Source organism: Castanea sativa, chromosome 1 (genome assembly GCF_040712315.1).
Source record: "Castanea sativa cultivar Marrone di Chiusa Pesio chromosome 1, ASM4071231v1".
In the NCBI taxonomy this organism is placed as follows: Eukaryota; Viridiplantae; Streptophyta; class Magnoliopsida; order Fagales; family Fagaceae; genus Castanea; species Castanea sativa.
Genome location: NC_134013.1, coordinates 59,586,224 through 59,600,149, shown reverse-complemented (window position 1 = coordinate 59,600,149; position 13,926 = coordinate 59,586,224). Strand labels below are relative to the sequence as shown.

General features: G+C 36.4%; 1 protein-coding gene and 1 pseudogene across 1 annotated transcript; both read right to left on the bottom strand.

Annotated features, from left to right (window-relative positions):
• Positions 1 to 2,133: 2,133 nt before the first annotated feature.
• LOC142631065 (uncharacterized) lies at positions 2,134 to 3,334 on the bottom strand. Its single transcript, XM_075805140.1, has 2 exons — positions 2,876 to 3,334; positions 2,134 to 2,640 (listed from the first exon to the last, which is right to left on the bottom strand). Exons 1-2 carry the CDS (start codon positions 3,332 to 3,334, stop codon positions 2,134 to 2,136), a joined length of 966 nt encoding a protein of 321 aa, XP_075661255.1.
• Positions 3,335 to 5,107: 1,773 nt separating this feature from the next.
• On the bottom strand, positions 5,108 to 7,976 carry LOC142622947 (receptor-like protein kinase FERONIA; annotated as a pseudogene).
• Between the last annotated feature and the right edge of the window lie 5,950 nt (positions 7,977 to 13,926).

The following is a 13,926-nucleotide window of genomic DNA, read 5'->3' as shown; positions in this document are numbered from 1 at the left end:
TTAAGCTTGGGAATCTGGATTCCCACGTGTTTTAAAGGAAATCCATATTCCTACTAAGAGGGGAATCCACATTCCCCTGGCATCTAATTCCTTAGCGTGATTTGCAATCAAACATGGAAATCTTTAAATATTCTTGGGAATCCTAAAACATTACCCCATACCAAACGCCACATAAGAGTTTATTAGAAGTAGGAAGATATTTCAATGTAGAAGTAAGAATTTATTATTTTTGTCAATTTACTATTTTAACCTCATTTTTTAGTTTTAGGTAGAGGTATTTTTTACAGTAAAAAAAGCAATGACTAACTTTCTTTTGCCAATTTACTATTTTAACCTCATTTTTAAGTTGTTGGTTAATTAATTTAGGGGCATTTTTTACAAGAAAAAAAACAATAACTAACTTTCTGAATCCTCTTAATATATACAGATAAAAGGGAGGGTAGAATAGATAAATTGATTCGGGTACCTTGTAAAAGTAGTGGTGTAAAATAGAAAAAGTAGTTTTTTTTTTTTTTTTTTTTGTAAAATAGACAGAAATTTATAGAAAAATTGATGCGGTTGCTCTTAATTATACATGTGGCCGAAATGTAAAAGGATAGCTAAGAATAATGTCTAAGATACTTTATTTAAGTTTTACTCTATTCTCAATTTAATAGGTTGCGAGGTTGGTAGTTAGACTCTTGTGTCAAATACCGTGTTCTATGTCCGTTTGCTTTTATAAATTTATATTTTGACTTGAGCTATATAAACAAGACTATTTTTTTCACACTTGGTAAATTGACAAACTTTCACTAATTTTTATTTGGGCCCACTATTGACATCGTTTTTTTACCTTTTACATTAGTAGGTGTCAATTTTTATACATTTCTAAAGATGAAAATTATATGGTATCATGTTTTTAGTTTTTTTTTTTTATAATCAAACTGCATAGGAATTTTATAGAAAAGAAATCTGAACAGTATATCACAAAATACTAGCATGCCCCAACAGTATATATGACATTAATTACGAAAGGATTGAGTATTAGGAACAAAATTCAACACAAAAGTGCCAGTTAATCTGTTACATAGCAAATCTAATATTATTTCATAACTTTTTTATCTTAACTATGACATGATAACGTGCGAGTGAAAAAAAATGCTAAGTTCATTTATAAGCGATATATATCTTTCTTTCTTTCTTTTTTTGGTTAAAAGGGATGATAGCATTGAAACTAACTAGCCATAAAAGGCAAAGTTGTGGCTGAGAACCTTAAGGAGTACAAGCCCACAGCATCAGAGTCTAAAATACTACATAATTCCTCCGTAGAAGGATAATCAACAACAACAAAATTACAAAGAAGGTTGCAGCCTCCCTTGGCAAGATAGTCTGCACCCCTATTCGCCTCCCGAGAAGCATGCTTGATCTTGATTCGGTGTAGCTAATGTAGGAGAAACCTAGGATTTATCCGATTGAACCAGGTCTACAATGACTTTGGCATCCATCTCCACAACAAATTGAGACATTCCAAGTTGTTTTGCTAATATCAAACCATCCCTCAAGGCCCATAGGTCAGCTGTAATGCTGGTTGCTAAGCCAATACGCTTCATAAACCCCTTGATCCACTTCCCTTGATGGTCACGTTCACGTATTAAGCCAACCCCCCCCCCCCCCCGGCCTTGCCAGGATTCCCAAGAGATGCACCATTTGTATTCAGTTTGTGCCAACCAAGGGGTGGCCTAACCTAGCACACCAGTGTCACAATTTGATGCTTAACCTTCTGCCCCTTCCCCGCACAATAGAAAAACTCCCTAGCTACCTGTATGCACGCATGGTGCAACTTTGGGTTGATTGGGGTATTCTCAAATGTAACCCAATTCCTGTGCTTCCACAAGAACCATATGGCAAATAGAAATTGCACGCACAATGGCAAGCCGTTTGCTTTGATCTGGGAGTTACACACATTGTTCTCTTTCAACCATTCCAAAAGATCAAGAGAAAGGAAATTGGTTAGAACCTAAGGTACTTTCATGTTCATCTAGAAATTCCTTGCAACAGGGCAGTCCCTTAGAGCGTGAATGATGGACTCTTCTTGCCTATGACATAAAGGGCAGCCTGTGCTACAGTTTATTCCTCTAGCATTGAGCACTTGCCTTACAGGGATGCTTCTGTGATGACAAGTCCAAAGAAAATGCTTGATTTTTGGAAGTGTATCCAGCCTTCAGACCTAACAGCTCGTGAAAGGGAAGAAGTTACATGCTCAGGAAGTGATTGATAGTAGGCCGAGGATAGATTGAACTCCCCATCCCGAGGGAATCTCCATGTCATGATGTCTTCTATTTCACCAAACAACTGAATGGAGATGGCCTGGATTCTGTCCACCATGTCTTGAGGAAGAACGAAGGAAATTTTCCCCCAATCCCAGCTTCCATTCTGGTGCATATCAGCAACAATCATGGCTTCTTCCTGATGAGTGAGAGGGCCTTTAATAAGCTCCCTCACAGTGATGCCCTGGACCCAATTACTCTCCCAAAAACTCAGCTCAGACTTATTTCCTACACTCCAGCAGATGCCTTGTTTGAAAATAGGAAATCCTACCTTTATTGCAACCCAAATAGAAGAACATGGGAGCTTGTTGGGGTCTTTTGACAACCTTTTCGACTGTGAGCAATACTTATTTAACAAGACTTTAGCCCAAAGCAAGTCTTTTTCATGAAATAATCTCCAATTGAACTTGGCCAGCGAGGCAATATTTTTAGCTCTTGCTTCCTGGATTCCTAAACCCCCTTCCTCCTTCGATCTTATGATTTTACTCCAACCCACAAGGTGAATTTTTTTCTTTTCCTTGGAAGACCACCAAAGAAAATCCTTACTAATTTAGTCCAATTTATCACACAAGTGAGTCGGTGAGGCAACCCCTTAGCACAGTCCTTCCAACAAAGGAGAGGAATTTGGCCTTCCACCCCGCAAGCTTAGAGATCAATCTTTCTGCAATGAAATTAAATATGTTCCTTGCTGCCCCTTTATGATTAATGGGAAAGCCCAAGTATTTCCCCAAGGCCGAAGTCTCAGAGATGTCCAAAATATCGCAAATATCCTGCTTGACATTTGAAGGAACATTGCGTGAGAAGTAAATGCAGGATTTTTCTACACTAACCACTTGCCCAGATTCCTTGAAAAATTTGTTTAGCACATCCTTAATTGCCTTGGCTCCTACCATGTCAGCTTTTGCAAAAAGTATGAGGTCATCGGCGAAGAATAAGTGTGAAATATCAATGTTGTGCTCGGATGCCTTCAAGGGAGTCCATTCCTTTTTCGAACACTTTTTATTGATGAGAAACCCAAGATACTCCATGCATGGGATAAATAGGTAAGGGGAGAGAGGATCCCCTTGCCTTATGCCTTGGGTGGGCATGAAAGACTTGAGCTTGTCATCATTAAATAAAATGAAAGTACTTGTAGACAACACACAACTCATGATCAACTCCACCAAGGCTTCCGAAAACCGAAAGGCAATAAGAATGTTTCAAATAAAGGACCACTCAAGGCGATCATAAGCTTTTGCAAGATCCACTTTGATCGCCATGAACCCCACCATGCCCTTCTTCTTGTCTAGAGTGTGAACAAGCTCTTGAGCAACAACCACATTATCCAAACCTCTTTTTCTTGGTACAAAAGCAGTCTGATTAGGAGAAACTAATCTGTCTAGATAAGGTCTAGGGCGGCCCATAATTGTTTTTATAACCACTTTGTACATAGAATTACGCCTGAAATTATTCAGACTCTCCAGGCTTGGGCATTTCGGAATAAGGGAGATCAAGTTCTCATTAAGCGATATATATAGAGGGCGTTTGGATACGAATTATTCACGTTGCGTTTCCTTGCTGCGTTTTCCTTCTTCTTCTTCTTCTTTTTTTTTTTTCTGGGCACGCGTTTCAGGATGCAGAGGCTACTGTTCATGCACTGTGCATGAACAGTAGCCGCAATAGTGGACCAATTCAACCGTGAACAGTGCACTGTATACTGTTCATAGACCCACAAAATTCACTTTTCAGCAACTTTTTTATTAAAAATGGGTCTCACGGTACTATTCACGTATTTAAAAATTATTTTACTATAGTATTTTCAGTTTTTAGTTTTCAGTTTCAGTAAAATAAATTCTATCCAAACGGACCCATAGTTTGTCAAGTTAGATACTCGTAATTATGATAAAAAAGTTGCAAAACAGTCGTGAAAGAGTTACTTCTGCTAAAGTCACTCGTTGCACGGAGACCAAGATGCTAAAGTGTGACTCGCAACAATAATTTTGGAGTCTTCAACAAGACCTCAAGTCTTCCAGCAAGTCTGTCATACAAGTCAAACTTTGCTAGTAGTTACTCCTTCAACGTTTCTTCCAGTAGAGTAAAGAAATAAAAATAAGGTAAAAAGAAAAAATCGTCCTCTGCAAACTTGACCATACGAATTTTTAATTGAGTTAAACAATTTAATAATACTTCCATTCGAATTTTTCAGTGCATTAAAAAATTAAAGGATATTTGATGGACCGACGAACTCTCCTTTCATGGACGAACTTATCAAATGCGCTCGTCTACCTTGAAGCAATTAGAACGAAGGCAAGCAAATCATTAATAAGGAAAGTCAATGCCCGCATTAATGAACCCTAAGACGTTACACAAAGCGCACTAAAGCCACCATTAAGACCCAACTGCTAGAAACTACAAGCCTATATATACACACCGATCAAAGGCAAAGGAGGTACAAAATATTGACCCTGAAAATACTCTTTGGCATATATATATCTGATATTTAGAACTTTTATATTTCTCTGAAAAAAGCTTCTATATATTAACTTTAACATTGAAAACGTTATGGCAAGCACCACACCAATAACCATCTTAGGAGAACCTTTGGTCTAGATTGGCAATCTTAGGAGAACCTTTGGTCTAGATTGGCAGAAACAGCGACGAGGATTTGATAGCATCTAGACAAACCTACAGGACTAACGATTCATTCATCATCAATATTTATATATGAAAATTACAAAGCATAAATTCAAATATATTGGAATTTCCTATCCTAAATTTTTTGTTTAAAAAATAAAAACGAGAAAGAAAAAAGATTGGCATTATGGCCACTAAGAAAAGTTATAAAACTAACAAAGTTTTTATTTATTTATTTTAATTCGGCTTAGAAGAACTACCACCACCCTCTTTTTGCTTGAATTCTATTATCGCCCATTTGCATGCATAAGCTCAGAAAACACATTCCCTGACATCAATTTATCAGATTGCGTATAATCAGAATTTTGTTCCTCGCTGCTTGTCATGGTCACGACGCTACCCTTTGAATTCCACAAGGGTTCACTACTACTAGTGAACATGCTATCAGAATTATCCCCAATTGCGTACATTGGATAAGGGGGTTTCTCAATATCCACCATTTCTATTTTAGTCTCATCGAGGCCGATATTTTTTGGGCTCTCCTGTAATTGCAATGCAAACTCGAGACCCCACACGACATCATTCATCGATGGACGTTTGATTCCATCATCGAGCAAACAAGACACTGCAACCTCACCAAATTTCTTTAGAGACTCTGACACGATCGATCCCTCCAAAGATGAATCAACAATTTCATCAAGCATTTGATTACGATAGCATTCTTGAGCCCAATCAACAAGGCTCATTTGGTTCTTCTTAGCAGTACGAAGCAACGGTGGTCTTGCACTCAGTACTTCACACAACACTACACCAAAAGAGTACACATCGGACTTTTCAGTCAGTTGTTGAAGTCGATAATATTCTGGATCCATATACCCAAAGCTACCTTTAACCTCTGTGCTTACATGGGTCTTCGATAAGCTAGTTGGACCGAGTTTAGACAACCCAAAATCAGAAACCTTCGCCACCCAATTCTCATCCAAGAGAATATTAGTGCTCTTTACATCACGGTGAATCACCGTATGCTTAGCCCCAGCGTGAAGGTATTGCAACCCATACGCTGCACCAATACAAATCTCGAGCCGTTGCTTCCATGAAAGAGGAGGATTATTGGTGTTGTACAAATGGTCACGTAAAGTCCCACGAGTCATATAATCATATACGAGTATCATTTCACTGTTTTCATTACAGTAGCCTATCAGAGACACAAGATTTTGGTGTCGAAGCTGGGAGAGCAACTCGATCTCGGTCCTGAACTCGCGAGCCCCCTGTTGTGACCCAGATTTGAGTCGCTTGATTGCAACTTGGGTGGCCCCATCATCAATGTAACCTTTGTACACGTTCCCAAACCCTCCAAACCCTATGATCAAAACATCATCAAAACTGTTTGTGGCGGCTCTGATTTCAGAAAAGGAAAAGTATCGGCATACAGCTGACGGTAGAGGTGAGCCATTGATTGTGTTTGACTTGGTCTTGCCCAAGTCCTTGACCTTTCTCCTCTGGAAAATCAAAAAACTAAGAACAGAGAGTAGAGCTATACCAAATATTGCACCAACAGCTATTGCAATTATTGCCGTTGTTGTCAGATTATGTTTTGGCTTCGTTAATGGCAAGTCTCCGGTTGCATTTGGTGGAGAGGTTGATGGAATCGGATCTGGGTTGAGCCCGGCAAGACTACCATCAGTTTTATTCAACTTGAATATCTCTAGACCATTCAAAATTGCGTTGGCGTATTCGGGTTTCGAGTTCATGTTTGGATGCAGCGCGAGCCAAAATTCTTGCTTCCCAGGTTTTTCATCTTGTACAGACACAACGTAGTCTCTGTGGACTGGAATTTTGCTACCACCGCTCCAGTGGATCACGTCCGCTTCACGCTCAGCCGTCTGATTATTGATAAATATGGTAAATACGCGTTCATTCTCTTCAGTAACTTCCAGCTGAGTCTCACAGAAATGCAGCCTAACAAGGTAAAGAAACCCAACATCAACTGTGAAGAACCACGTGAGGTTGGTTTTCAGGTTGACATGAGAATCTCGTTTCATAGTTCTGTAAGTCCTATAAACCTTCTCCGGCGCCGTGTAGGCAGGCGTGTCGTCAGTGTACTGGATCTTAGCGTTGGACAGGAAAGGTGTTGTTCCCAAATCCCCACCGAAAATATATTTCTCGTCCTGTTCCCAAACCCGGTACATTCCGGTGTCATAGACAGAAGAGATGTCTTGGCCAGCGACGTTCACCCGGTATAGAGTCTCAAGAGCAGTGGCGTCGTCGAAACTGTAGAAATGGTTGTTACCTACGAAGGTGACTCTGTAGCCTCTGTGGTCTGTGTAGAGATTCTGGCATAGAAACGACTTCAATACCATTGATGAAAGCGTAAGAGCTTGGAGATGGAATAAAAGTTATGTTGAGCCTTTCATCGGTCTGCAGTACGTTGATGATGAATTCTCTATTGTCTAAGGGAGAGCTTGTCCCAAAAACGTTGAGGTAGGCACTGTAATTGCTTAAGAGTGTGAAACTATTGGCGGTGACGGAGAAGTAGGACTTGGTTATATCGAGCCCACCGGAGTATGAAACTGGGTAAAAGTAGAGGCGGACAAACTTTTGGCCCGGTGAGACAGGGAAGGAGTATGTGAATTGATTGTGGAAGATACGAGCAGTCATGTAAGGGACTATCTCAACCGAAGGGTCTTGTTTGGAGGCTTTCGATACTGATGATGTGTTTGGCCTGTAAGGGAGAGAGAATTTTGCGTCATCCTCCCATTTCCGTCCATCATTTGAGGTTTGGTTGGGGCTCAAACCACAGTTGAGTAGAAAATAATCAGTTGCAGAATAGGGCTGTGGGTTTTCGGTGGCAGCAACGAGGTCAGGGAGGAGAGGGAACAAGAATAGGTAGAGGACAAGCGTGTGCATACTTGTAGATTGGGGAAATCAGCAAGATTTGTCTCTTGAAAGTTAAAAGCTGCGTTGGTGCACAATCTGCACTGAAAGTAGCTTAATGTTGTCTGGGCAAGTGACTTTTCTAGAGGACATACATGGTCAGGTGCGTAATTGGGGATTGACTTGAACGGAGACCGTTCCAAAATAAAGCAGTACCTTCCACTACTGAGAAAGGACTCAATTAATGCACAGAACTGATTATTGGACGAATGATACGTGGAGGGTAATGTTTGTGAAGTCTAATTGTTTACGGTTCAAAGTAAATTTATCACCAGGAGTGTAATTTAAAATGAATTATTACTGTAAATGGCGTAATTTCTGAGTAATTATTAGATATTTTTAAAATCCAGTGGCGTAGTACTTATTTTTTTTATATTTATTTTAAATTTTACTAATTAAATTTATGTTGAGATTTACTGTGAATATGAGAAGAGAAAGTAGAGTGGCTTGAGGCCGATACCTAGGCCTAAGGCTTTCACTACAAAAGAATTCTACTCTTTAAGAAAAAATGCATTGTCTTCCATCGTAAAAGGTCCAAAATTTTATAAAATTATAATTTTCTTTAAATAGTTGGGTTCTTTTTATTTATGAGTGATGTTAAGAATGTCACAAATTTTACTATAAGTTTACTCTCGAATATGTTACCAATCATAAAATATAATTCAAATATTCATCAATAATTATTCAAATTGCAAGTTTTTATAGTTTAAAATTATGCAAAAAATATAAGTTTATATATCATATAGTAAATAATATCCGATTGACAGACAAGTGTATTAAGAACATAAAGAATATGTAATTTAACTATTACATTTTCAAAATATATAATCGTAAGAGACAAAATTTTAAACCAATTATAAAATGCCACATCGGAATTTAGTGGCAAATTTTGAATTAATGTCATTAAATTAATTAAATTAGATGATGACATGTGTCATCTAAATTAACATCACATTGGCATATCAAAATTTGCCACGCGTCATTTGGCCAACAAGATAAAGATAAATTTCCTATTCAAAAATTATGGATAATTATCTTTATTAAAATAAATAAATAAAATAAAGATAAATTTTCTATTCAAAATTGATAGATAATTATCTTTATTAAAATAAATTAAATAGAGGTAATTATTTATCTTTGTTGATTATTATCTTTATCAATATGTGATATAGATAAATAGAGATAATTATATCTAAGAAAGAATTTGAGCCAATTAAAAGTCTACTACATATTTTCAAGTATATCAATTCAAAGTGGAGCTTATCCTCTAAAATCACTATAAATAGAGGACATCCCCTCTTATTTGAGGGACGAAGTTTTCAAGAGGCTCAAGCTCTGGAGAAATTCTGTCGAAGACCATTTGATCTATCTTTCAACCAAATTGAAGAAAATTTCGCGTTTAAGTCAAGACCATAAAGAAGATAGAATCAAAGGAGCACTTTTTGTAAAAAAATCAAAATAGAGATTGTACTCATTACTTGATTAATACAAAAATATATTTGTAGAACTCATTTTTCGATTTGTTTGATTTTTCTTCAATTGAGTGTTTACAGTAATCATGTTTATTTTATTGAATAAGATTGTAGTCTTAAATTGCAACTAATTTTGTAACTAAATTTTGTTCTTAATTAGGTTATTGAAGTTCATCAATCATAGTTATTGTCACATCATATTTTAAATAGTTGGATGAGTTTGGCATCAACTTTAAACTTTAGTTTTTAGCTTTTAATTTTTATATACAATTTTTAAAAACCTCATATTTTCCCTCTTTTTCTTACTTTTTCAATTTTTTTTAAGGTACAAGCATACCCTAGCCCACTTTCATCAAAAAGTTTTTAGCAAAAAGTTAGATAAGTTGTTCCCAAACGAACATTTTGTAATATATTAGCATTTTTGTAGTATATTAGCATTTTCATTTTTTTTATTTCTAACTAAGCTTCCAAAATAGGAGACCAATAATAACCAACCCCAATTCAAATCCTAAAATCTTTCAAAAAAAATGTTGCAAATGTGTTAGATCATTAATGATGATTAATATTTCTTAATAGTTTGAGACTTTAATTTTGTAAACAAATCCCCTATGAAGCCATACACTAAATAATGTCTATCTCTCTATTAAAAACAAGATATAAAATTAAAAATTGAATTGTAACTTTATTTAACTATGCATAATCATTTATCCAATATAAGCCAAGAATGTATTGACCCATTCTGATGAATTAATTGATTAATTAGCCAAATTTATTAATTAATCAAATTAACATACAATGTACATGGCAGCACAAACAAATCACCAAATAAAATATAATGCAGCAGAAAAATAAAGTTAATACGGTGATTTGTTTATAAATGGGGAAAACCTCTAAGGCAAAAACCCCACCGGGTGATTCTAAGGTCACCACTCTCGAGAATTCATTATTATCACAACAAGCGGTTACAATAAAAGAAATTCCAGTACATTACACCAACCTATAGTTGAACTCTTACCCCAATACCCAATTGGACTTGTTCTGTAGTGACAATTTCTCCTTGTATTGCACGGCTCCCAGTACGTGACTAACCAAAAAATATGCGGATCCCAGTACGTGACTTAATCACCAACTTGAGAAGGATGTTAGCTGCAAAGTTCTTTAGTTCATTACATGATGAAGATCACAAAGTTGCTTGGTCACAAAACCCTATGGTGTACAAACACAATAGCTTATTTAAGATGAACTAGGGCAAACTAAGTTTCTGGTCACAATTTGCATGAACAACACTTTTCTTCACACTTGTGCAATTGTGCTCTTGTGCTACCTGTAATGGCCCTTAAAATAATCCTTATATATGTTTAGGGTTGTGAAAAAAGAAAGCACAAGCATACATTCACGGATTGGATGAAAATTAAAACTGAAAATCTGTTTTTCATAAACGTCGAGAGATACATTATCTATCGAGCAACTTTCGAGCCTCGAGCTGAAACAGTTTTTTAAGCCTTGATAGATACTAGCTGTCGAGCTTTAATGAATAACACTTTTTCACTTGATTCTTGGATAGACTTGCATGGTTTTAACACTTGAACTTGAAACCTTGGTTCTTGAAGCATTAAACACATTCTAGATCTACCAAATTACAAGGAAAGTACATTTTGTCAAAGAATTAGCCAATTACATAAAATATTGACATATGTTCCTAACATGAATCATATATGTCCTAACAATAAATATTTTATTTTATTATATACAATAATTTTCTCTCTCCTCTTTAATAAAAAAATATTTACTCTCCCTCTCTTTCTCTGCCTCATTTTTGCCCAACATTTTTTATTACTCTTCTTTCTCCCATCTTCGCGGCTCAGTTAAGTCTCTCTCGGCGGCAATGACAATGGTAGACTGAAGGCGGCGGTGGCGGCTTAAACCTTGCTTGTTTCTGGGTTTTGCTTGCGTGGTCTTGGGTTTAGATCGATGGTTATTTCTGAATTTTTAAACACAGCGAAGGCAATGACTCAACCTAGCCCTTTAATCCCTCTACCCATTTTCCCCTTCACACACACACACACGCACTCACACACACACACACACACACTCTCTCTCTCTCTCTCTCTCTCTCTCTCTCTCTCTCTCTCTCTCAACGATCGCAAACGAACCTAGATTTGCTCTCTTATTTTCAACCAAACCCAACTAAGCACACTAACCCATTTTCCTCATCTTCGTTCTCATCTCAGATAGTTTATATTATTTTAATGAGTTGTATGTAAAAATAGAAACTGTGATTGTGTGGGCAATTTTTGTACTCTGGGGAAACTGATTGCGTACTCCCCAGGAACTTTCTTTGTCCCACATCGAAGAGAACTTCCCCCACTTTCGGCCTTATAAGCTCTAATGGTACACTACTCCTTCGCTTCAGAGCTTATAAGGCAGAAAATGGGGGAAGTTCTCTTCGATGTGGGACAAAGAAAGTTCCTGGGGAGTATGCAATCAGTTTCCCCAGATACAAAAATTGCCCACACATTAAAAGGATTAAGTAACTGATGGTACACTACTCCTTCGCTTCAAAGCTTATAAGGCAGAAAGTGGGGGAAGTTCTCTTCGATGTGGGACAAAGAAAGTTCCTGGGGAGTACGCAATCAATTTCCCCAGAGTACAAAAATTGCCCACACAGTGATGTAGGGTAAGTTGCAAAACAAATTAGTAAAATAGATAAATTGGTATTTGAGGATGAAAAATAGGTTCTTTTTTAGAATCTCCAATGCTAATGCTCTAAAGGAAAATATTCAATATCCAAGAGGGAGGAATGGTATACAACCAACACAAGACCTAAGAGAAAGGTAAGTGCAAAATATATGCAAAAGCAAGCCATTTTCTCTTGATTCAATTTGGAATTTATAACAGGCTTCTTTACTTTTTCTAAATTGATAATCGAAGAATCTTTGACCAACACCACGCTAGTTTTCATCTCTTCATTTTTTTTCTTAGCTCTCAGACCTTTCATACATTAAACGACATTTACAGGACTTTCCCAAAACTATTCCACATGTGACCAGCCTCAAAACAAATTAACCATGTTGGCATAATGTATGGCATTTGAAACATTAATCACTATTTGCAAAAGTTTCCCGAAAACTGTTCCACATGTGACTAGCTAGCCTCAATTTAACTGACCAACAAAAGTTGTGCTCAAAATCAATCTAATGATTTCCATGAAAAGCTTTAATTCACAGGTGAAAGAGAAACAAAAACAATTTTTTGAATCCAAAAAACAAAATCATTAAATAGTATATATGGTTCAATTTGTTTCATAATCATTCTTATACTTTGAAAATATAATAATTTTAATCGTTATATTTTTATTTTTTATAATTTATTTAAAATGTCTTTATCATATTATAAAAAGAAAAAGTTTTTTTCTCATGAGTTCCAGTTAGTTCAACTGGTAAAATATATTTTCATCGAATAAGAGATCGCGCTCATTAGGAGTGAACGTTATAGATTGAAACCCTCTAAAAAAAATCAGTTTATTAAAGTACATTTGATACATTAACATCTTCCATTCATTAGATAATGGTAAGACATATTTTGAAATATTTTAAAATAGAAGATCAATTTTGAAATGAAGCTCAATAGTTGAGGATCATATATAAAATTTCTCTCTTAAAAAAAACACTCCCAAAAAGACGGTACATGACTTTTAAACAATTTTTTATGGAAAGAAAAGATGTGTTGGTGATGATCTTTGTAAAAATAATGTTAAACCCTAGGAAGCACAGGTGTATATTTTGTAGGATCGAGTTCGGGTGCAGGTGCGGTGCGGCAACTCGACAATTTTGAAAAAATAAAGTGCGGGTGTAGCGAGATACGTTTATTAATAACTAAATTATTAAATATATAATAACTAAATAAGAAATCAACTTAAATCTCAACATTACAACTTATATAAAAAATTAAAAAATAATTTTACAAAATAGGATAATAGAGACATTCAGACAAATTGAGGGATAGATATGGAATGAGCATGTGAGAAAGAGATGGAGAGTGAGAAGCAAAAGCAAATACCTTTGCCTGCGAACTTAGTTTAGTGAGCTTGAGGAGAGATGGAGGGAGTTTGATTGGATGAGCCGTGGGTTAGAGAGAGAGAAGGGAGACGGAGACAGAGAATAGAGAGAACTAGAGTCAAACGGTGCGTTTTGCTGTGTTTTTTTAATAAATTTTTAAAAAACACTTATTTCAACCCGAATCGGACCGATCCAGGGCTGTTTTGGACTGAATCAGAAATCAAAAAAAAAAAAAAAAAAAAAAGAGAGGAAAGAATCACAACGGGTGCGCATGCAGCGGCATCAACGACCGCACAACACGTTCGTACGTGTTGGGTGTGGGTGCGTCGCGCCTAGAGGTGCACCCGTGCTTCCCAGGTTAATCCAGTCAAGCACAGTCATCCCAATAAACGGTAAAGAATAAAAGAAAAAAAAAAAAAAAAGTGAGTAAAAAACAAGGCTGATATAAAGAAGAAAAAAAATAAAAATGAAAGAGAGGGATAGCCTTTCCTTCATTATCTCTTGAATTTAACTTTTACCGTTTTCTTTATTCATTTAGAATTA

Bases quoted from the DNA above. Each gene is read 5' to 3' on its own strand.
- LOC142631065 (XM_075805140.1), bottom strand. From the start codon at position 3,334: ATGGAGTATCTTGGGTTTCTCATCAATAAAAAGTGTTCGAAAAAGGAA. The intron at 2,641-2,875 runs GTGTGATAAATT...TATTGCTCACAG, and splicing joins GTTGCCTCACCGACTCACTT to TCGAAAAGGTTGTCAAAAGA.